Source organism: Ascidia mentula, chromosome 5 (genome assembly GCF_947561715.1).
Source record: "Ascidia mentula chromosome 5, kaAscMent1.1, whole genome shotgun sequence".
NCBI classification, from domain to species: domain Eukaryota; kingdom Metazoa; phylum Chordata; class Ascidiacea; order Phlebobranchia; family Ascidiidae; genus Ascidia; species Ascidia mentula.
In genome coordinates, this window is record NC_138570.1 from 945,908 (window position 1) to 970,483 (window position 24,576).

The 24,576-nt window shown below is 40.4% G+C and overlaps 3 protein-coding genes across 5 annotated transcripts; 2 read left to right on the top strand and 1 right to left on the bottom strand.

Moving 5' to 3' along the window:
* Positions 1–3,048: 3,048 nt before the first annotated feature.
* Positions 3,049–14,584, top strand: LOC145903420 (uncharacterized). 3 transcript variants are annotated; one of them, XM_082991503.1, is made up of 11 exons: positions 3,049–3,277; positions 5,498–5,627; positions 5,686–5,803; positions 6,309–6,480; positions 7,746–8,001; positions 9,456–9,557; positions 9,656–9,853; positions 9,948–10,198; positions 11,902–12,009; positions 12,594–12,815; positions 13,012–14,584. In XM_082991503.1, the coding sequence occupies exons 1-11, from the start codon at positions 3,181–3,183 to the stop codon at positions 13,044–13,046; spliced, it is 1,689 nt and encodes a 562-aa protein (XP_082847629.1). In that variant the 5' UTR covers positions 3,049–3,180; the 3' UTR covers positions 13,047–14,584. The 3 variants fall into 3 exon arrangements, with proteins under 3 accessions (XP_082847629.1, XP_082847628.1, XP_082847630.1); XM_082991502.1 differs by having other exon boundaries at positions 13,845–14,584; XM_082991504.1 differs by lacking the exon at positions 11,902–12,009 and having other exon boundaries at positions 13,845–14,584.
* Positions 14,585–18,659: 4,075 nt separating this feature from the next.
* Positions 18,660–22,238, top strand: LOC145902517 (uncharacterized). Its single transcript, XM_082990524.1, has 8 exons — positions 18,660–18,748; positions 18,936–19,131; positions 19,326–19,459; positions 20,021–20,285; positions 20,411–20,523; positions 20,681–20,868; positions 21,688–21,832; positions 22,073–22,238. The coding sequence occupies exons 2-8, from the start codon at positions 18,945–18,947 to the stop codon at positions 22,232–22,234; spliced, it is 1,194 nt and encodes a 397-aa protein (XP_082846650.1). The 5' UTR covers positions 18,660–18,748; positions 18,936–18,944; the 3' UTR covers positions 22,235–22,238.
* On the bottom strand, positions 22,238–24,076 carry LOC145902518 (uncharacterized). Its single transcript, XM_082990525.1, has 3 exons — positions 24,043–24,076; positions 23,469–23,946; positions 22,238–23,413 (listed from the first exon to the last, which is right to left on the bottom strand). Exons 2-3 carry the CDS (start codon positions 23,587–23,589, stop codon positions 23,133–23,135), a joined length of 402 nt encoding a protein of 133 aa, XP_082846651.1. The 5' UTR covers positions 23,590–23,946; positions 24,043–24,076; the 3' UTR covers positions 22,238–23,132.
* Between the last annotated feature and the right edge of the window lie 500 nt (positions 24,077–24,576).

Sequence of the window (24,576 nt, forward strand, 5' to 3'; positions counted from 1 at the left end):
CCGACTGTTAAGGATCTTTATGGTGTTGGCCACAGCAAGGGCAATAAGTAAAGGTATCAGTTCCATGAAAAAGATTTTTTGTGGTGGTTTCTTCGCAAATAGCAGTGATTTCAATGGTTTGGAAGTTTAGAAAATAAAGCAGCAATAGGTTGTTAATTATATATAACCCTTGTTTCCATTTGCTTTGAGAAAAATTTTCAATTTTTTCTCATTGAACTCACTGTTCAGTACCCTTCAGTCATTAAAGCTGAATTGAAGTTTAAATTAAGCTCATATCGATCCATTCAGGATCCAATCAGGATCTGCCTTACATGACGTAAGATCACACAATGATCGATCGAAACAGGTTTATAGCCAGAAGTGAAACGGTAATTAGGGATTTTCCACCCTAGAACTAGCTCAAGCATATCGGTTTCCATGGCAGTAGACCCCGTGAAACTATGATCTCACTCCCGTCTGCCCTGCATTGGTTCCTCTTACCCGGAATAAGTCTATGTATTATGTGGCTCTGTTACGCGGTCAACAGCTATAAGCCAATAGGTTCTATTTACACAACCAATATACTTTGATGGTCGTCTGGTGCGTGGGCGTGTACGTGTTGTGATGGCTGACATGTGGTTGAAATTACAGTTACTTTCACAGAAGTAGATGACGTGCTTAGTTTTGGAGCTGGGGTTGCGAAATCCATGGTTTCGGTATGGCGCAAATCCATAGGGTGGCACGTTTGTTTTGGTTCCGCAACCTTTATGCATTGCTTTGCTCAACCCCTGTTTAAATTCCAACACACAAGCAATCTTGCTTAGAAACGCGGTCAAGGATATCAAGATGTAGCATGGCTGGTGATGGGGGCAATTTGACCCAATCAATCAAACGATTTCATTATAACCCAAAATAGACGTATCTTTTGCTTAAGAAAACACGTGGATTATCGACAAGAACCCAACGATACCTTTTCAAGCCCATGTGAGCATCGATATATTAAGCAAGTTTAATTGGACTTCGCTATTCGCAGACATTCCAACAGCAAATGGAAAATGACTAATATTTTCTTTTCTTGTAAATGAGTTGTGGAGGAAAAACAACACTTTAGTGTTACGTTATAAATACACGTACAGTCGTTCATATTACGCAATCCCGAAATTCGGGCAACTCGACCTAAAACGGTCTAACGTAAGTAAGAGAATTCCCTTCTTTCATTCATCTCAGTTTAAAAGGCAGCTGAGGCGCAAGAGGAGTTGGTCTCGGACACGACACGCCACGCTACGCTTGCTCTGGGAGAAAAAAAAGGCGAAAGCTTTTTCTTCTCGCGCATCTTGGCCTTTGGCTGTTGTCCAATTTTCACTCCACTCTTTATATTCGAGCATCGGACGGGTTCGTGTTCTGTTAGAACGATTGCCGACTTGGCGGTTGTGCAAACGTGGAGTGGTAGCGACTGTGTTGTCGATTAGAACGTTTGTGCCAGCAGCAATGACGAAATAAACGCGGTTTGTTGCATAAAAATCTGGCATCGATATGATAATAATTGGTGCTACACGACCTCATGTTTTGTTTCAAAATATAGGTTGATGAGGTTGCATTTTTTGTGGTTGGAGGCTTAGTTTAGAAATTGATTGGATTTGCAACAAAATGGAAGTTAAGTTGAATCACTCAAGCATTTCGGTGGGGATTTTACTGTATTGAATCGCTCAGTTGTCCTTTCAGTTCGCTGTTCGTTTTCTGTGGGATGCTTGCGAGTTAGCTTTTTTGACAGTTGAGGGCTACTTTCGCCAACTTTATGAGGCTTGTAGACATCGGTAAACTTGACAGTTGTTACTGAGGTGTTTTACTGAATGCGAAATTGGTCAACATGCAACGTACTCATGCATTTTACCTTCACGCATTGTTAACGTTTTTGAAAGTTATCCAAATTATCCAAATTTCCTATGGTGAAGTTTGAATTGTCTCAGTGGCCGGATCTCCATCAGACCTAAAGCTATTCTTCGTGAACGTTCGACTCTAGCTTATAAAACGCTCAAATAAGGTGCGGGAAAAACAGTGTTCACACACAAAGGGCACTTGCTGTACAAACCGGATCGGCCTTGTATGTGTGTGTGTCCTTACGGAAAGGGCTGTGATCGTCAGGCCTTCGTCTGTAGGTAATGGTTCAAATCCTTTATATTAAACGCTAGAATGCAAGTGAAACACAGCATAGTTAAAGGTAAACACGCAGATCCTCACGGGCGGCACCGACCTCTGTTTAAATGCCAAACAGCCCGAGCAGCTGGCACTGTTCAATCAATGTCGACCGCCGCTACCTCTGCCAGTATTTCGTCACAAACCCTTTGTTACGTTATTCGATCGCTTCCGATTATGTTGAATTCGGATGTGCATTATGTTGTTAACGATAGGGGAACCACCTCACTGTTTTCGTGCATTATGTTGGATCATTGCTCGAAGTTGCAAATTTATTCAAAAAATCCTAGTTCAAAAAATTAAGCAAGTTATGCAATTTATTGATTAAAATACGATTTCTTTTGCTGAAAGGTTGTTTCTACGTTTTGAGTAACACTGGGTTCGTTTGAGTCCATTTAAAGTTCAATTTTTATGCTTCTCCACACAATTCGCCGCAAAGGTCCGCGTGATTGACCCGAGTTGAGCAAACAGCAGTAGCATTGCATCTGTGTACGCAAACTTTCCCAGCATTGGCGCTCGGTGTCTTCGACCACAGACTGACGTGTTTGTAGGTTGTGTTATGGCAACTATCAACCCCGTCTCCGTGTGCTTCACATATCTCCTCAACACACAGTGGGTTATCGGCAATAGATGGCGCGGTTTGCCAAGGGAATTTTTTAGCATTGTTACGCGTACGCTGTTCCTATATTTTCTGATCAATATTTTCGCGTAATGTCGGAACAATTCTAATTACGTGGCAAAATGAAACACCGGACAATTAAAATATTCTTGTTAAATACGGACGTTACTGCTTTTAAGCACACCGGATTTCTAACGTTTCAACCAATCAGATTGGCAAGCGTCGCTTACAGATGTTTCGCAAATACTAACATTACATGATTTTCTCGTTGTCCGCAGGTCATTCTGTTTGCTAAGGAAATAGGATCTTTCTGTGGTCAATAATATTCTGTTTGTCTGTCTGTATCTGTTTGAAAACCTCAACCCGAAGCGAGAACGCCAATCCGGAAGATGGCAACGGCAGCTACGATGATGGTTGTCATGGCAACGCTGCTAGCGAGCGTCGTCTTGGAGACGGAGAGCAAGTTCCACATGCGGGTCCCGCCGTGTGAGTATTTTGAATGTTTTCGCGAGATTTTTACGTTTCGAAGTCGGCGGGCTGCTTCAACTTCTCACAAGCCCTTTCGGGAAGTCACGTGACAACGATAGTGAGTCAACTGAAATATTGACGTACCTGGGTTTTCAACATTGTTACGTATGGTGGTACTTTAAAAGTTGCAAATCCGTATTGTGTTCGACCAATCAGACACTGCGGAGTTGCCGCCACCTTCCACAAAAATCTTACCCGCCGCTCAGTTGCGCAATTCTGTGTCGCGACATACAACAACTCCCGTATGTAATTTGATCGTTTCAACACAAAACGTTACAACTTCATATACAGCATTTTTCCACCGGTGAATTGCGCTTAACCGTACTTTCGCGTGGTTGATTACGCCACAATGCTCTGCTATGACGAAACAGTGTAAAATACAACGCGTGTAAAACGTTTAATGTCAAAGCTTTGTTGAGAAATTGTGTTCTGCATTCTTAACGTGTCATTCGCATTTTCGACACGGGATCTCCCGAAAGATTTAAAATAACGAACAAATCGCCCCCATTCGCGACAAACATTCGGAAAGAAATTTTTTCAATCACTCATCCACCTGAAGTGTTTACGTTTAAGCTCCACTATGGGTCTTATTTCAATCAAGTAGATCCGTATTGTGGGGAAGTGGTAAATAAGATGACCGCAAGAAATTCATTCTGCGGTTGTAAAGTTTCCGGACGCGCGCAAACTGATTGCGTCCGGAAAGCATACTTGAAACCGCAAGGTTCGTGATTTGTGTAAAATCCGCCTTAACGTAAACACAAGCAGTCGTTAGGTTGTTTGTGCTGTCATTTTCTGCGATTCTGGCGATTAACGATTTTAATGGGCCTGCAAGTACTGCTACTGCTACGCATCAATAAAGTAAAGCAATATTCTAAAGGAAATTTATCCTTTACAAAGTGCATCCAAACAATTTTAAAGTATCAGCACATGTTCAAATTACCCTGTATATGGTAAAGTTCGAACCAACTTGTACAGTTTCGCACAAAGGCATTATGTTTTGCCGACGGAGTTGAACAAAGAAATCATTCCCACGTTGGAACCGACTTTATTCATCCCCGTTCGAATCCATACGAACCACAGACCAGAAATATGCTGGCCACCAATATCCTCACGAGCTATTACAAAAAAAATCTTGCTTGAGATCAGAGTTTCGTTGCCGTTTTCGGTGTGGTTAAGATAAGGTCTTTGAGCTTATCTCTTGAGATTATGTTTAAAATCGAAAGTGTTGGGTTCGCTGCTCTAAGCAGCCACGGATAAATCATCACCATGACACATTATTTTTTTTTCGGCATCATTTTACCACTAGACCTCTCTTACACGCTTTTGTATTTTAATTTAATGTCGTGTATTTTTTACTCAACACACATGGCGTTTGTTTAGTTGAGGCTAATTTGAACCGAATTAAAAAGTCAAATATTGTTGTTATTGTTCAACTGTAGCTAGGTAACTGATAACATTGTTCGTAATTTTCCGCACAGAACCTTAGGGATATCATCAACAATAGTCATTGATTCGTCTCTTTTTGAATAATTAATGAATTTTCCAGAAAGCGTTAATAATGCATTGTGTTAAACAATGGCTCCTGTCTTGGTCATGGAAAGTATATTAAGTAGCTTTCACCAAATTGACCATTGTTTCTATGAAAAATAAATTTGCATTTTTAAATCCGCGATTTGCATTTTAACGTCCGCCATGAGTTCTATACACGGACTGTAGGTCTGTGCGTTGTAAGATAAGGAAGAGGTTTGGGCAAAAATGCTTTAAATTCTCGAGTTCGTCCAGGCGCATCCGCGATGGAAATTTTCCTTTCGCCTCCGATGCGCACGGAAAAACCTCATTATGATGTCACAGATGAGATTCTGGTTCTCGCCGGGTCCAAAGTCTGCCCTCGGTTTGCGATCTGGGAGGTACAAAGATCAACCTGGCGCGAATACTACCGTTCTATGGCTTGGTTACAGAGCCCGCGCGCCGATGTGTCACCACTTCTATTACGTCCGACTTGAATGTCAAATGGAATTGTGACGTCACAAGACACTTTCATCCTTTGTGGTGTCATAAGAATTTCTCATTTTTTAGTTGTACGTGAGGATTCGCCTTTTAACTATGCGATCAGCTAGCTTGCTGAACCAATGTAGAACTCATTAACAATTTAAAATATCATTCTTTCATGCTTTACAGCTTTTGGTTGCACCAATGGTCGGAAGGACGGACTGTTACGCCACAGAGATGTTTCAGCTTGTAAAGGTTCGTGGAGAGGTCATGTGTCTGAAGCACAACTCTGCACTGCCGGATGGCACATATGTTCCTGGTAAGATCCTATAGCCTGCAACTTTTGTTAAGTCAATTCATGATCTATTTGCCCGTAGGAACGACACTGATGTTTTGTCAACAATCACTTGGTTCGAATCGACACGCACAGACGGTTGTTACGCAATAAACGGAGCTCACAACGCCGGCACTTGTCGTCCGTGCAACGCAGAAGAGGTGAGCGCGCTCCATTCCAGAATATGTTTGTTGTTAACAATCACCTTAATCTTTCATAACCGCTGTAGTGCTACCGTCCAGCCCGAGCGTTAGATTGCTCGGAGATTAAGCGGAATCTCAGTTTACTCGCGGTGCAAAGTCGACTTTTCCAGTCCTGTGGCCTCGACGGCCGGCAGCTCACCGCTATCTTATAATCAAAATAATCTTATCCTGATTGTTTCCAATAAACCCCTAAGGCGTAAACTTTCTAGAACATGCGGACCTTTAAGATGTAAAACATTAAACAATACATGCCAGATTGTTATTGCAAAGATTTTTGCTTGATATGGGAGATATTGATTGCTGTCCATTGTAAATCTATTCCAATATTATTGATATCAATTCGCAAATAGTAACAATTTATTTCTAAACGTAACATTACTGGAACAATGAAAACAAAACATAATTTTGAGATATTCTCTTCATTTCATAACTCCAGTTGATTAACACTTTATTTTGACCGAAGGACGATTTAGCGGGTATCGGTGCTGACTGTCCACACCAGAACAGCAGAAGCAAATCCTGTTTCGGAGTCGGAAAAATCGACGCCAGCTGTTGTTCGGCGGAGTACAAACAAAGAGCTTGCCATTACATGCCCTGGATATCTGGCGTCCTTTGTTGCAGAGATGAAGTCAAAGGTATGAATTGTATTTGATCAAGAATGTTGATTCGTTGAACCAAATGAGACAATATTGGTCAGTAAGTTGTATACAGTGCACACTGTTTCGAGCTATAAGGTCTCACCAGTCCATAAAAGTCACAGTCACCAGTTGCACTTTCGAAACCTTTCGATACTGTGCAGTGAATGGAGCTGCCACAACGATTTTCGCCCAAGTGTTTTAGTTCTCAAACAAAACGTTCAAGTCGTGAAAGAAAACACCCACGTAAAATATATTTGTGAAACTTTCCTGAATTGATTTGGTCACAGATGAGCAAAAACATTTACGTTTAAATTAAACAATAACAAAATACTTGATTACTGAACTCAAATCAAGTTTTGCCCCATTTGTAGGGAGGAAAAAAAGAAAAATTTTTTTCCTCCCTACAAATGGGGCAAAACTTGATTGATATCTCGACCTTTGCACACAGAAGCTAAAGACGTGACTCCAAAGTCCATGTGACGGAATTATCGCCTTTATTATAGATGTGTATCTCCTTTGTTGTTTAGATAATAACGATTGTTGCGTCGATAGATGAAATCGAATTCAACAAAGGCCGCTCGTTTCATGGGTAATTGTAGTGGGAGAATTTCGCTTGTGATGCGCTACACAAACATGTTTAAAGTTAAATTGAATCGCAATTACTTTGCAGAGCGTATTGCAAAAACTTATTTAATTGCGGCAAGCGGTGATTTTGGAGACCAACCCAGTAGATTTGGCGACGTGATTAGTAAGTGCCGATAATCGTGCCACCATTACAAGCCTAATTTTAGTGTTAGGCATAAATATGAGACGGTCACGTTCGGGAATGTTCTTAAACGCCACTTGTTACGTCACAGTATCCTGTTTATGGCAAGGTCGAAGTCCACTATTGGTTTTAGGCTAGCTTTTACCCAAGGTGACAAATGATACCTACCAGTTGTATTTTCGCGCCACAAATTTTGTGTACTGAACTTTGGAATGTATTGGCGACTCTATGTCTGAAGGATTGACCTTCGGTATTCCATGCGTGGCATTGTGCGATAAAAACGGCGAGTATGACGTCATAAAACTCGGTTTATCCCACGGGAAGTCGACAATTAGGATTGCATTGAATTATTAACAGACATAAGGTGTATAAAGACACTTTTCACTAACGTACGAATACGAGAACCCCGGTGCAAAACTAATACCTTATCATATTAGCGAACTCCTGCCACATGCCACTCTGTATGTCCAGCATTTTAAGGTGCCACATGTCACAGGTTCCGCTCCAACCGTCACCGTCTCCCCCCGTAGTTCCGTGCGCGTCACATCCGGCGCAGAAGTGGCGCTACGTTGCCAAGCAACTGGAGACCCAGCCCCGTCGATCACGTGGTACAAGAACGGATATCCGGTGGCAAACCAGGGTGACATCTCCGTGACACATGTCACCTCTGATGGCGAGGTGTCATCAACACTTGTGATCGCAACGGCGAACTCAGCCCACACCGGCCTGTATCTCTGCAGAGCTGTCAACGTGTAAGTTTCTGCAATGTTGTCAAGTCTGCTCGTGTGAAAATGGTTGGGGAGCCATTATTTAATTTGCCTGAGAATTGGCCCCTAAATCACGTTATTTTTGCGTTTACAACCACAATTATTCAGCCATGGTTTTGTTTGATAAGATTAAGCAGTGGTTGCAATTTCGACTAACCCATCAGATGTACATTCTTGGATTGCAATCCATGGATTATTGCCGTGATAATGATATCAGACTGGTAAATTGACCATCATTGCGAGTCAGCTATTATTTCAAAGCATGAATTTTATTTTAAATCAAGGTTTATCATTTTGTTTAAATCCTGAACAAGTACCCGAAAATTTAGTTTATTTTTCTCATTGCGCTTGTTTAAATGGATTTGACCAAAAGTTACCCCGAACACGCGGTAAACCAGAGTAACCTCCTCGCACAAAACAAGTGGCTCAGATTTAACTTTACCGAGCGACTGACAAAGAACACCCGCTTCACGCTTGCCTGCACACCAATCAGGTGACAAGTGTCGGCGTGGCACGGTAGCCAATGAGAAGCGTTTGTTTTGGCGGTTTTATGGGCGTGTGGAAAGATAAAATTTTTTGGTGCAAAATGCGGAAAAGGATCTCGTCCGGTTTGACAAGTTTTTTAGAATGTATTTGAAGATTTCTGACCTTTTGGGTCAAGGATTTGTAACGGGCTAAAGTGCGGCATGCGCAAGACTCAAAAACATTCAAATTTCCCAAACAACTTTTAGTGCTTCTCGCACTTCAATCAAGTTGGGTTGTGAATTTGGCGTTTTCAACACTTATGATAACGACTTCACAACGTAACGACCGTATTCTTTATGAGTTTCGCACTGGATTGTCGCAATCCCTCCACCCACTCACATGTTTACATCCCTCCACCCTCCACCCACTAACATGTTTACACCCCACACCCACGCACCAAACTCACGCTGTTCCAGACTCAATAAAAACACCTGATTTAACAATATTGACACGGTCGTCACACATCGCTGCACACAGTTCGCAAAACACTATGACGTAGGCCGGGAATCTCCCGTGGCTTCGTGGACTTGTTTTTCACTTTGATCGATTGCGTGAAGGAAAAGCAATCAAAACACTCTTTGTGTTGTTCCCGCGATTCGCTAAACCATGACGTCTGGAAGCGAAAGAACGTAATAAGCAAGAATAATAGGTCGTATGTTGCGTCATAATAGTTCTCAAACAATGGGACGTTCTACAATAAGTGGTTTCGAGTTTCAAGAACTGTTGAATTATTTCCTGCCATTTGTCAATCATTAGGTCCCTTGTTGTATCTGGTAGCAAGTTCTAATTGAAATCCCTTGTACGAAACTTTTCTCAGAATCAGACCTGGTGTAGTTGTTTTGATATTAGCAGCAATACTCGATCAATAATGTTGTCGGAGTTTGGTTTATGATAATTATGACTTTTGTCTGCAGTTATGGATTCGGAATTTCCTACAAAGCCGACGTAAAAGTACTCGACCCAACTCCCAACCTCATTGCGTGCAGAAACCCTGAAGGTCAACACCTCCTTCACGGGTGAGTGCGTTCGCTTGTATTTATTGGTGCAGTGTTTTGGGGCTGATCTCTTCAACCAACCACAAAATTACCCGAAACTAATTTCGATCCTCACTCAGGGGCGAGCTTGCCGCATGCGAAGGGAAGTGGAAAGGAACGGTGAAGCGCGCCACCAAGCGGTTGTGCGCCACCGGGTGGCGAGTGTGCGGTCTAAGAGACCGCAAAGTTTTGCACGAACTCATGTGGAGCGAAGTGACGTCACTGAGCGGTTGCTATGCCTACGACGCCGCGACTTCTGATTATTTCGCTTGTACGAAGTAAGTGAAGGTCTGGGTTCTAAACTTTTCCAAGTACTCGTGCTCATTTGAATGAATTGCAATCACGGCTCGGTCTCAACTCTTTAAATGTTAGGTGTTCGAAAAGAAACAAAGGAAACAGAATGTCGGGAATCGGTTCCGGTTGTGGGGAGGTGAACCGCAGCCAAACTTCCTGTCTCAACAAAGGAATGATCGGAGTTCATGTTCGGAAAAATTCGGAAGCCCGAAATTCGACAAGCGAAGCAAGCCCCCGAGTGTCCGCCAAAACCCGAGGCTCCTGTCGGTTCCGTTCTGGTTTTACTTCTGGCGTGATGTGTTGCAAGAGTCGCAGCAAAAAGAGACGAGGTAGGATTGTGGGCGTTTTGTGGGTGTGTCACTTATATCAATATGATCTGGATTTATTGCTTGGTAATAAATGTACATACGTAATTCTATTTAACTTATTTGTCGAACAAACCCAATCCGTTTTGCAAATGCTGGTGTTGCAAATGCACTGCGCTGCATATTAACAATACATTATTGCGTCATAATGGCGGACGTGTATTTGTTACTTATAATTTGTGCATGCACTTCCGAATTGGTTTGCCTGCAATACAGCTTCGGTTAATTTACGTTGAACTTGTAATTGCCCATTTATTGCTTTTAATAGCTCTCAGACAAAACACACGATCGTTAAAACACAATGGGTCATAAACAAACCGTTCCACAACTGTTATTGTCGTGGCAATATTGCGACAAAATAGCCTCAGTATTAAGTTTCGCTGTGAGCAAGGCCGTCTAACTTGTGTTTGCGTTCGCAATTCGTGAACCCGTCCGAGTTCATATTGTCTTTGTTACGTCACTTGTGTTCGCCTTCGATAATGGACGTTGTGGAAGTGCTGTTGAACACTTATGGAATTTCGAATTCGACCAATTGTTTTCCCAGATCAAGCTCGCCTCGGTTTCTGTAACTTCTCTACGAACCGTCTTTTTTGCCTTTTATTCCGGCAAAAGTAAATACTTAACCGCCGTGTGCCAGTGGTGGCGAAAGATTAAGTTGTTTTTTGCCTACTTGTAAATATAAGTTTCATTGTTGCTGGTCTAAGGAGGTTAATTTGTAATGTTGTCACTTGAGACTGGAAAGATTTAGTGTGTGCCGACTTGGTTTATCAGCGGACACGTCAACTCAGGAATACGGATCGCTTTGTTTGTCTTTTCCTTCTTTGCTAAACACTTGACCTTGTCAGATCATTGTTTCGCCACAAAGAGGTCGTTCATTCTCGTCTGTCAGCGCTATAAAATCAACTTCGGACAGGCATTGTGACGCCACAGTGTTATATCGCGCGCTGTTGAACTTAAATGACATGTATGGGTTTGTACGAGCCCAAGCAGTTGATATATTTCAGTGCGCAAAAAAAAGAAATATTTTCTAAGCTAAAGCCCCTGAAGTTAATTGTTTGTTGTATAAGTTTAAAAATTCCTAAAATAGAGCGCAAATAACAGCGTCGAAACATTTCCTTTAAATAGACTCCCCAGCGGTGTTGGCTAAGTTCTTGTCGTTGTCGCAAGGAATGCTGTTTGCTCCAGTTGCGAATGCCGCACAGCAAACCGCTGCAAACCTGCGGCAATCCTCTGCAGCAGAAAAGGGAGGGACGCTGCGGTTTTTTTTACTAGATCAATGTCGGGAGACTTGGCTTGTTCGAATTTTCATTGTCCTTTAACCTTCTGTTTCAATAAAACCTTACTTCAATGACAGATAATAAATGACTCCTGATATTTTACCAACAGGCATGTGTACCCAAATTAAAGTGGACCATATGCCCTAGCTAAACAATAAATATATGTTTGTGTGTTATTTTCTGTATGCTCTGCACTTCCGAGCTATTAGTTAATTACCTACGCTCTGGCTTAACTTATATTGTATACCAAGACGCGTTAATATAGACTCCCAACCAATCTTGTTTTTTTCACACAATTCTAATGCACGCGCTTTTTCTTTTGTTTTCATTTCGCATCGTGTTTCGGCATTGTGACGTCACCGCCACTTTCTTCTGTGACGTCATCATCAGACCCGCTGTGCGCTCCGGGTTGTGAGAACGGGGGCGTTTGCAGGGAGGGAAACTACTGCAAGTGTCCCCCGGGTACATTCGGGTTTAGATGCGAGATCTTACAAAGGGGTGAGTCACGTGTTTTCAGACTGTGTGACGTAACAATCGCATGTGTCTGAGAACTAACACCTTTCCTTAATCGGATCGTTTGTACGATTACCAGGCTATACTTATAGATATAAAGTGTGCATGCTTTGCATGTCGTGTGCTTTTCCAGTAGATTTTAGTTAATTATTTTATGTTCTGACTTGTAAATTGTTGCTGCTTTTTCGCCTGCGTTAGCATGAAGGTGTCAGTTTAAATATTTACATAACGAATCACCGAATGCATAAAATACAATTACCCTTTTTATGCAATGAAGCATGTATTATATCAATCAAATGAGCTTACGATCCATACCTTTCAATTTGTGGTGTTTGTGACACTGCCAACCCACTTCGTAGTCTTAACCTGTGCCAGAACACCATCTAGTGGCGATTCTTTGCCTAATTTTTCACTGCTTTGCTGCTTATTTTAACTTCTGCAGAGAAGTCATGATGTATTGTTTGAAAGATTGATTGACTAACGTAGCCATGTACCAACGAAAAAACAATAACGTCTATAAGATTTCGCACGATATAATCGTAACTAACTCGATTTACGATTATTTGCAGGCAAGAAGTGCAAGGTTCCCTGTGCCCCCAACAGTCACTGCAACAGACACGGGGTTTGCAAATGCGATCGTGGTTTCAAGGCTCTGGGAGACGCTTGCGTGAAGAGGGGGAAGTCCAAGAAAGGTCGGCGCTGTGCCGGGGTGAAGTGTTTGAACGGGGGCAAGTGCAGAAGGGGTAAATGCCTCTGCTCACCCAAGTTCGAAGGACTTCGCTGTGAAATCGGTAAGTGTTAATGTTGAGGTTGGTTTGCATGCAGATAAAATCAAATCACTTTTACGAAAATGGCTTTGCATGAAAAAATTCCTGGCATAATTGACTGCAGAAAAGAATACGTGTTTACAAATAATCATGTTGTGTGCTGTCATAATTACCATTGTGACGTGAAACAACGTCATGTACGCGTTCATTATTTTTGCAGTCATATCCAGTCAATCAGAAGTAACAATCCATTGAAAAATCAATACTTATCTGTGACGTCACAATTGGTTATGTTGGTGGAAAATGGAATGAGAAACATTAACAATGGAATAATTACTTTGCTTTGTTCAAGTTCATTTAAATTTCACTGCGTTTTTAATTGGAATTTCATGATATATAACGCTTATTGCTTTTAAGTTTGACGAATATATCGTATATTAATGCATTTTCATGAGTCATTTATAAAACTTGCATTGTTGGCATTTATTTTCTTTCCCATGTCCCCACGATTAACTGCATTTGTTCCTCAGCTTCATTCTTGCTTTGCATGCATTCATGTTATTTGCAATTAAGCTACTAATTTTGACAAGCCATTAACTTAACAAAATGCGACAAAGCGTAGCATTTTGCACTGCCCGTTACTAATGTAGCCCTGTATTATACAGAGAAAAACCTAAATGTTGTTTTGTGAAATGTATTTGCGTTTTTTGTTTCGTGATAATATAGTTTCAAAATGCGATTTAAGATTCCAAAATTCCACGACAAATAGAAACACTGGAAATACATAGAAATGCATAATTCCGTGCATTTAACAATTAATGTTGCTCCAAGTAGGTTTTAATGATGTTTGTTTACTCTGTTTTGTTTTCGTCGGTTCCCCGCAAAACTAAGCCACGCCCCTCCTCTGTTGCGGAGGTGATATAACTTGTTGACCCACAGTTGGCATTGTGTCGTCACAATAATCTTGCGCTTTGGAGACACCTTGCATTCTGATAGCTGAGTGAAACCAACCACTAGACGGTGTTAAGGAGCATTATTTTTTTCTTCACCAAGGTCCCCTTTTTTCGCTACTTTATTCCCTTCATCGCTCATAAACACTACATGATTGACGTCATCAAAAAGCGACGTCAAAAGACCTGATGACGTAACGACTCGAGGGAATGAATAGAAGAAGATTGTTGAACAATTAAACTTCGTTTGTTGCGTCTGCGGGAAAGATTCTGTCTATTTTAACGTCACAATGCACTTGGTAAAATGATTGTCTTTGAATAGCGATGACGTCAAACTGAGCAGATCCTTAACCCGATTTCTGTCGATATTGTTTTTCAATTTCAAGGTTACAAATTCGGTAACGTCCGTATTTCCCCCCCTTGTGTTTATTCTTTTTGTATTTGTTCTTTGTTCGTTTCTTCATACATTGTGACGCATTTAACCGCTGGGTTGAGACTATAACGCGAATTTTATTCGGATTGTTTTTTTAACGAGATATTTTGTTTTCAGTTATTCAAGAGTTCGCAAAAAAAGCGTTTTTATCCTAAAATATGTAAGCTTTTGTTAAACTTAAACACAACATGGCCGTAACTATGACAACCGAGCCCTTTCTTTTCTGTGTTGTTTTGTTATCTTTCCTGAAGTAAGGTGTAAAAACTGAACGCTCCTTTCCGTGGGGTTCCAACCATAAGCTTGCCAGTGCCTTGCCATCTGATTGTTACGTCATTGAACGTTTTGATGTGACGTATTTTGGTTTGTGACGTTGCAGTTGGTGGTTATTCGGAAATAAAGAAGTTGTAACGAATGTTTGTGACGATTGCGTCCAGTTTGCTCAGATCGTTCCAGCCAATATTCAGTATTTTAAGTTGGGGTTTTGGAATGTTGTATCCTCTGATACTACAACTGACCACGCGACTACATTTCATTAGACAGGTCACCTGGGAGGGGCGCACCAGGGCCCTTGTAAGCCCAGGGGGCCATAAATAGCAACAGGAGGACCACTCACACCATTGTTTACCTCAAAACTATGGGATTTCTATCTCAAAGGCTGTGTTCCACTTCTTATACCCATGTGATCTCCAACAAAAAAGGCCCTCGCAATGGGTTAAGGGCGCTGCCAGCATTCGATGCAGTATGTTGAGTTGTGCTATGACTTTTTCAGGGTAAACCCGGTTACAACTGATACATTTTTTAACAACAATGACTTCAAACATGAGGACGGGTTTACGAAGAAAGTCAACACAACAACTACTCGCATCGCACGTTGTTGCCTCGTTCGACATTTTAGCCACGTCATATATGATTTATATCACGTTCGCCTGCCATTATCTCCATATATGGCAGCCTGACTCCGGAAGTTTATTTTAATCCGGTTTTAACCCCGAGTCAAACCGTAGAAAAATTTCAAGTTGACGCATCAGGTACGCGTAGGGCGGAAACTACACGTTGAGTTAAGTCAATGCAACAAACAACGGGAAATTGTTTTCGGAAATTTGGAAGATTCAATTCAATGTTGGTACATAGCGTCAAAAACACTACAAAATGTTATTAAAATTAGAGAAGTAAATTCCTAGGAAAGTAGATTTTAACCATTTCACTATATAGGAGTGGATTTTTCTGGTAAAGTTTTGGATATACCTGATTCAATAATGGAAACATGTCGGTTGATTCGTGTGTAAAAATATTCTCCCAACATCTTCAAAAATTCAGGATTTCTTTCACAAAAATAACAACAGCGGTTTTAACCATGACCATTATCGTAGGAAGTGTTATTTTACAACGAGTTGATTATAAACATTATAAGTTTTAATAATATGTCTTTCTGGCACAATTCAACGTAACTTTTAGTCACCGACGTTTTATTGACTTCTATTCAGCAAGTTTTCACCAAGGAAAGACGAGAGAAAAATATTATTAAAATATAATATCCCTAGAAGCAACAGAAACATAATATTATTAGTTGCAAAGTTGCTGCCGAACTGAATGGTGAGGAAGAAACATATGCTCTAGCCTGGTATGGTAAAAGCGTCATGAATCTCCAAAATTACTTGTTGTCAATGTTGTATTAATAGTTGAAAATCAATTTCCTCTTTCCACATACGCCATAAGCAATACATTTCCGAACATGTATGAGTTAAAACGAATAATTGCGTAATTACACAAAAATATCCCTTGCTTCCTGTTGTCATGGTCACGATTTTATGAATATAAGTGTATGATATTTATATGGACGTTGTAACAATTCTATTTCCTGGCATTGACAGTTGAAGAATCATTATTTTAATGACGTTTATATTTACCCTATGTTTCCTGTCTTATTATACAAACATGCACGTCCCTATATGATCGGGCTAAGTAGTGGTACGCGACGGCATTCTAGGTGGTACGCGAGCACCTTTCCGTAATTTGCGGATATAGTTGGAATTAAAACAATCAAAATGTTCGTTACTTCATCCCCTAGGTTACTTTGTATCACTCAACTAGGGGATACGCGTCGAAATTGTTTACCTCCAAGTGGTACGCAACCACAAAAAGGTTGGGAATCACTGGCCTAAGTCAACTTTATATGCAAATACAAAACAGAAGGCTGAATTTCGCAACAATCTTGTGATAATTTAGGCCTTGCATTCGAGTTTACAAGTATAATCCTGCACTAATTAAAAACATTGAATTTTAATGTAGCAGGATTAAGGTAATAGCGTTTATCCCGCAACCATAATAACATTATGTGCTATGTGTAAATCCTATGCACGTACTTTTCATGCAAAAGCACTGATGCATAGATTCAAATGCAAGGTGTTTCGTGCATGATTTAAATGCAAAAATTTCCTGCATTTACGAACTTATGATTATGTTATAAACGGTTGGCTTAATATGTTAAAGAACGGTTTTATGTGTTTTGTCATTATAGCTTTAAAACTTTTTGGTAAATATTTACTTGACGCTACAACGGAATAGTTCACAAAACTATCGTTCGTTCTAGTAGTTTTGCAAGAATACATTTGTAAAATTTGCAACGGATTTAATGTTAATGCAAACTCCTGTATCCACATAAAAATACATTATTGTTTCGTTTTATAAAATTTGCTATTGACTTGTCCCACGCAACTGAAATATGGTCAACTGCTGAGCGCATTTCTGCTCAGTTTCCTTCCACTTTACTTCCTACCATTCCTAAAAAGTTTAGGATGACCCGGGGTCACTCGACCACTTGCGTATTATGAGTTCATCGCGATTGTAAGAGTTTGCTTCAGAAGGAAATTGCCTTTCAAAACGTGACATGAAGTCACTTACATCACAGATTTTCTGTGAATGTGAAACGTGGGTCATTATTGGTCACTCAGCTGAATTTCTTACTCCGTTTGTTAAACCCCGCTTGAATACCTTTTTGGGTCACGCTATTGTGGATTGTGCGATCAATGAAGTCTTCAAATCACGTTTGTGAGCCCGTTTCCTATTTCACGCTAAATTTCTTTGTGTCCCCTACCGTCCAGAAAAGGTCACCTCTCTATACGTGTTCACATTTACTGTCCATCGTGCAGAGGAAATTTTTGGCCATTGTTTTTAGATTTCACTGTAAATTTGTGTGGCCCGACATTGCAACTCAAGTCTTCTTAGTTACAGTTTAAACGTTAAGAGCTTACACAAAATAAATTGAATAAATTTACAAACTCATACTGTTAGCTTTTCTGAACCAAGGTCCTCTCAAAATATTGCAATGATATTTTATTGTCGTTTTGACTGGTCTTTAACTTACGGTATTTTGATACGGGATGCCAACATATGGTCGTTAAACAAACAACACTAATGCAACCGGATAACAACAATTATTTATCACCGAAAGCAATCGTTCCCAAACACGAAAAACATGTTTGTAGGGAAATCCAGTTCATTTCCGCGTCGCAATTAACTATGTCTGTGATGTCATAATGAACTGGGGTTCAAATGGAACATACCGGATATTAAACTAGAAAAATGTCGTCACTTTCAAAAACTTCACTGACCTCGGGAAAGATGAGGAGGTTCATCTTAAACAACATGATATTGTTAACGTTGTTCGATTGCAGATAAACATGCATTGTAACGTTTAAATGAAAAAGGACGAGGCTGACAACCAACCACAAACCCGAACAGGGAAGTGGAGAAGCCTTCGAAAACTCGTGCAATAATTCATCCTGCAAGAGGTGACAATTCTAAACGAAATGTTTTACGGGGTTCGCGCACCGTGGTAAACCGTAGACCGTCGCGACGTTCTTAAAATATTATGTTTATAAATCTTGTTAAAATGGAAACCCATAAAACGTCATCACATTTCGCCAAACAATTAGCACAGTTTTACGCTAAATGGGGGTACTTTTGAGGCGAGCATTTGCAATAATTATTTTCGTTAAAACTCTTAAATTACTTGCGGTGTAAAAATACAAATGCACGTCTGCGGTTTGACTTCCTTAACTTCTTCCAAGTGTTCAGCAAGGAGCTTTTGTCAAATTGATTAATTTTCCGTTTCCTTTCTTCTCGCCAAATCAACCACTAACAGTTAGTCATGTCTCGCATCATAAAGCCTTCTATCCGGTAATTATTACGTAACAATAGGGCCAGCGGTATAGCAATACTCTTGTAAGGTCCCCAAGGTTTGAAACGTGCCACTGCGCAGCGCTTGTACCCTTCTAAATATGCAGCGCGATTGTGCATTGTTACGTCACAAGGTACTCATCGCTGAATCCAAGAAGTCAGAGATATGTGACTAAGCAAGTGTTGAGTCACAATCGCATCTGTGACATGCATATGGGGATTGCCATTTGAAGCTGTGAGTTAGTGAACCCCGGAAGTTGGCGCAGGATAAATTTGAGTACTGGCGTCGTTCTTGCTTCATTCAATCGTTCACAGCTCACAAGTTGCATACAAGCAGCACTTTGAATACAAGGAAGTTATAAAAGAAGTAATTGGAAAGCGTTGATACCGAGAAGGTGCGTATAACAGCAACGTTACGTGCAGACTTAGCCATTTTGGAATAGTGTGATTGCATGCTGGATTTTGCTCGTAGGTGTAAAGCGGTAGAGTTTCAATATTCTTTAAATCTTAGATTTTTGTTGTTCGTTTTGTTTGAATTACGAGTGATTTACTCCAAATAAAACATGCCGCATTCAAACGCAGATATCAAAAATGTCGACAAAAGTTTTCGTCTGTTTGTTGGGGGTCGCCTACATATGCGGAGTTCAATCCCACAGCTGGATTGCTTGCTCCGATTACACAGAAAAGAACGGTGCCGACTGGGATCCAGCAAAATGCAGAGGTTATCCCAGGGACGCAGCGAAATACGCTCAAAAGAACAGCTTCGGTCAAGATAGAGGTGATTATTTAGTTTGTTTCATCATTGCTAATGTTTGGTCTACTCCGCGGATTGCGCTTAAGATTGCAAAATAACTTTTGTGGAAGGAATAAATGGCAGTGAAATGTAACTTGTGCTACTTAAATGCCACTGTTTTTTACTGGTTTCATTGTATGTGGTATTTTGCATGACAACATTCATTAAATTTTGGGCAGGTTTCGATTACAAACCCGCACCGCAGTCGCCCGGATGTAAGTCAAGTTATAACAGCGGTTCAGGTTACTCCTCTGAATATCCCAAAGCAATTTACTACCCCGGTCAACAAGTCGTTATCGTCCACCCCATGAAGGTAAGGAGGAATCTAAAAACCTTGTTCGGTATCTCATTGTGTTCCACCTTTGGTTGCACCAGCAAGGTTTTGATGTTAGTCCAGCAGTTTATGCCAATTTGGATCCGATGTAACGGTAGATGTGCATAGAATGTGCAATCTCGATCTGATGCAGTTTAAACGTGAACTAATCAATAATATACAAGACACGATTACGGTTAATAACTTTAAGCGAAACCATCAATAACTTTAAGCAGCCACCTCAAATGTTCAGGCCATTTTGTTGGAAAGCAAAGAATTTTCTGACAGCCTGACGTCAAATGTTATTTTCACACTGGTTGATTTTACTTCGCGGAAGTATATTTTGGAAAACGACTGGACTATTTCCAAACTTACAGCGCAACAATCGTGTGATCTCAAACACGTTCTACAGTTCTTCATGTGACCTTATGACGTAATAAACCCAACTGTTTTACCATACACGGGCATTTTGACTTGCGATCGCTTAGAAACTGAACGCGTTGCACGGTTTCTTTTTCTCCTATTGTGATTTCTTTGCTAAATTTATTTGTGACGTAACAGAACCATGGTGCCGACGACTGCACAAATCCATACATTCCCGATTTCGGCAACAAAGTCTACCGAGGCAAGGAGGGCACCGACCGCGATCAAACCTTCAGTTACTACAAGGCGATAGAGGTTGCAGACTTGGGAATCTCCCCGTTCGGCGGCAGTTACAGAGCAGGTTACCCCAAAACCGGTTACCAGAACGCCCCACACTTTTGCCAAAACACCGACAGAGCGATGGGAACCTACAGCTTCAACATTCCAGTCAACACCCAACCAGGTCTGTGACGTCGTGATAAAAACTGAAAGCATGTGTTTGTTCAATTTTAAACTTTACATCGTAGCAGAAACTTTGGGTGAAAAATTTGCGCGTTTCCAGCTTTTAACTCCGTTTGTTCTTAACAGGCGAGTACACCTTCATGTGGAGATGGTCATTCAACGGACCACAAGACGTTTACACGACATGTTTTGACGTCGTCATTGCAAGCAGCTTCAATGAACGTAACAACATGCTTCTGGTAAGTGTCCCATGGTACAAAATTTTCCAGTAACTTGGCATCCATTTATTACAAAGACCTTTGTTTAATGTTTTTCCCTGAAAGCAAAAAGTCTGCAACTCGGCATAAAATTAGCGTTTTCTCGTCCCGCTAATGACACGTTAAATTTCTTTCCTAGGCCCGTGGCCAGAACGACTTTTACGTCGCCTGTGGTGGAACCACTTCGAACGGAGGAGCCGGCAGCAGCACAGGGTGTAACGGAGTTACACCGGCCCCCACACAGCCCCCACAGACCCCCAAAGTGACGCAGCCACCACAGACTCAGCCTCCACAGACAGCTGCCCCTGTCACACCCAAAGTCACTGTGTAAGTTTGTTTTTCCTAAAACTGTTTGTGACGTAATATTGCAATCACACACGACCTCACATAACAACATACAAATGTGTGCTACATTTAAACATGACCACCAATGTTGCGTTACCATGACGACATGGCACTCAAACGCGCATAAATATATTCGATAATTTACATTCAACCTTCACGTAATTGCACTTGGAGTAATGGGAGAAGGAAATTATTTCCTACCCGTGGTAGGTTCGCCTCCTGTAGGGTTTTGTTATATGCAAAAGCACATCCCCTTGATCTCCGACAGCAGACTTACTAGTTTACCATACAATCTTTGGTTTGGCCACCATTAAACACATGCATATGCCTGGAAATTCTACGACCGAGAATAATTAACTATAACGCTCCTGTGACTCAGCCCCGTATGAAACACATGCGTTCGCATACACATATTTGTCCATCCATATCTTACGTGTACTGCGCTAACGTGTTGATGACTACAAGTACTTCCGTAGCGAATGACGTACACTACATACCGTTAAAACAGGTTAGGATGCCTGTCACTGCTGATTTAGGTGTTTATTGTGTCATTTAGTTAGATATTCACAATTGACACGTATTCCACCACTTAATCAAATCAACAAATGACACGTATTCCACCACTAATCCAATCAACAAATGACACGTATTCCACCGCAGTACCAACCACCTTATGTGCTTACTAAACACAGCCATTTTAAATCCTTTATTTCCAGAATGCTGACTTTCCCTTCTTTTATCAAAGTATTTGCTCTGGTATATGTGCACGAAACCTTTATTTGAACGTTGTATTGTTTGCAGTGCTCCAACCCAAGGTCCAGATGGTTCGGTCGCCAAACCCATGAACGTTATGCAAATGACCGGAGAAGTTTCAATCGGATTTCCAAGAAATGGCGTCACCAAACGTTACGTCATGGTTCACTTTGATTGCGTCGTGCAGGCCAGCGTAAGTGACATAATTCTTGAATTTTTTATTCAAACCATTGTAAGTAAAAAAGAAATCGTGAAGATCGTAGTCTAAAACCATATTTAATCATACGAACAACATTACACGATTCTGACGCATCACTGCTGCCCCCCAACGGTTGTGATCAAATGACGTTTTGCTTTCGATCCACCACTCATGTTTCACAAAACTCGTTTTAATAGTTTCCTTTATATAAATTTGTCTATTTATTGTCTTTAGTTCTGGAACGCCCGTCTGACGAGAGCAGACAATGGACATTACGAACTCCTCCAGGAGAACCCGGACCACGTCCGTTCGGGAAAAGTTTACTTTACTGCCAACTTTGAAGGTGCCTGTCCAGTCTCCTTCGTCCCCCACGCAAAACTCCTCAGAGATGAATAAAAATATTGATATCTCTTGTATGCAAACGCACTGTTGTCAGATTTTTAACTGTGACATGACAATGACATTCACATTTTCGAATCATGTTATTGTTGAGTATTTCCGCAGTTTTTAAAGCTATCTAACCATTCAAATGTGCGTCGTTTGTTACGTTTTTGTAATATTTATTGAAACCTCTTACGTGTCTCTGTTTTTGTGCTTCATTTACAAAATCGTTGCATTACTGGCAAAAATTCAAAAACCATTCAGGCTCATTATACAACAAAGATCCTAATATCAAATTTAAGCCTTTCAATTTCTATCAAAAGAATGGAAAAATAAAATCTGGCGAAACAAAACTAATTTCAAGGTTGAGTTGCAAAGTAGAAGCGATAGACGCAAGGAAACAGCAGATAATGGTGACACTGTAGATAGGTAGATCAAAGTCACTTCTGTGCGGTAAAAGAAAACCAAAGTAAATCTTTTATGGCGTAATATTTGAAGATGGTTGTTTAAAAGCAGTTAGTTAACATCTTTTTTGGCGTTTAAATTATTGACACTTTTTCTCGGATTCAGATCACCAAATATATACATAACTACCAAATATACACACTAAATATATACATAACTACCAAATATATACACCAAATATATACATAACTACCAAATATATACACCAAATATATACATAACTACCAAATATATACACCAAATATATACATAACTACCAAATATATACACCAAATATATACATAACTACCAAATATATACACCAAATATATACATAACTACCAAATATATACACCAAATATATACATAACTACCAAATATATACACCAAATATATACATAACTACCAAATATACACAATAAATATACATTTTACTTTACATGACAACGAGAATCAAAAGCATAAATCATTATCTTCTGTTTTGTCCAAATACATAGGCAGCTAGAGCAAAAAGACCTCCGCCAACAACACCAACAACAGCATTAGGGGCAACCGTAACTGCAGCTACGCCAGCTCCAATCGCTGTTCCAACTCCAACTCCAGTATTGAACCCATTGTTCCAAACTCGGCCAACAACACCAACAGCAACAATAGGGTCAACCGTAACTGCAGCTACGCCAACTCCAATCGCTGTTCCAACTCCAACCCCAGTTGTGAACCCACTGTTCCAAATGCCGTCTTTTGGTTTGTCTAAAGTAGCCAAGTTTATATATGATAAACGTAATATATAAAAACATTTGCTTACCGGAGTTGTTATTATTTGAATTATTGTCAGACATTATTTTTTGTCTCTCAACTATTTTAAAGTACACCGTTGTCACACGACCACTTTCTGTTATGAGATGTCTTGTCCTTTGGTTCCTCATTTCCACAAATAAAGATATTATGTTACCATACAAAAAAATTACACCATTCTGACGCAACACTGCTGCCCATGCACTAACGGTTGTGATCAAATGACATTTTGCTATCCATCCGCCATGTTCACAAACCTCGTTTACATATTTTCCTTTATTTAAATTCGTTTATTTATTTATTGTCTTTAGTTCTAAAACGCCCGTCTGACGAGAGCAGACAATGGACATTACGAACTCCTCCAGGAGAATCCCGACCACGTCCGTTCGGGAAAAGTTTACTTTACTGCCAACTTTGAAGGTGCCTGTCCAGTCTCCTTCGTCCTCCACGCAAAACTTCTCAGAGATGAATAAACATATTGATATCTCCTGTATGCAAACGCACTGTTGTCAGATTTTTAACTGTGATGTCACAATGACATTTAAACTTTCAAAAGTTAACATAAAATTGGTTTGGTCACTTACCGTTAGTATCCATTTATATGGTATTTGCTTGAACGGGATTATATAGTCTTGCCTAGCGATGCGTAAACTGGGAGATATTTTGAACAGTGAGAACAACAGGCCCATATGAAATTACAAACTCAAATACCCAGCACTTTTATTGTTGTAATGGAAATCAGCGTTGGTTTAGTCTGGCTTACACAATGCAAAGTTATTCAGAACAAAACCTGACCAAGCGAATCGAATTGAGCGCTACAAATAACCTGGTGCCACAAGTCCATGTCGTAAACACATAAATGCCAAAACAATGTGGGTTCTACAAGATCAAAAACAAAACGAGCTGCTGACAATGCACATTGTTTAATTCAACCAATCGTCAGTACACAGCTGGAGATTGTGACTCTGGATTAGCTGGTATTTAGTGCATGACTATCTACAGCGCACTGATCATAATGGTTCATATGCGTCTATAAAAAACAGCAACATATTAAAATTTATTGCCATAAAAGGTCAGCAGATAATTTTGACCCGAGTGCATGAATAACATAAAATCCT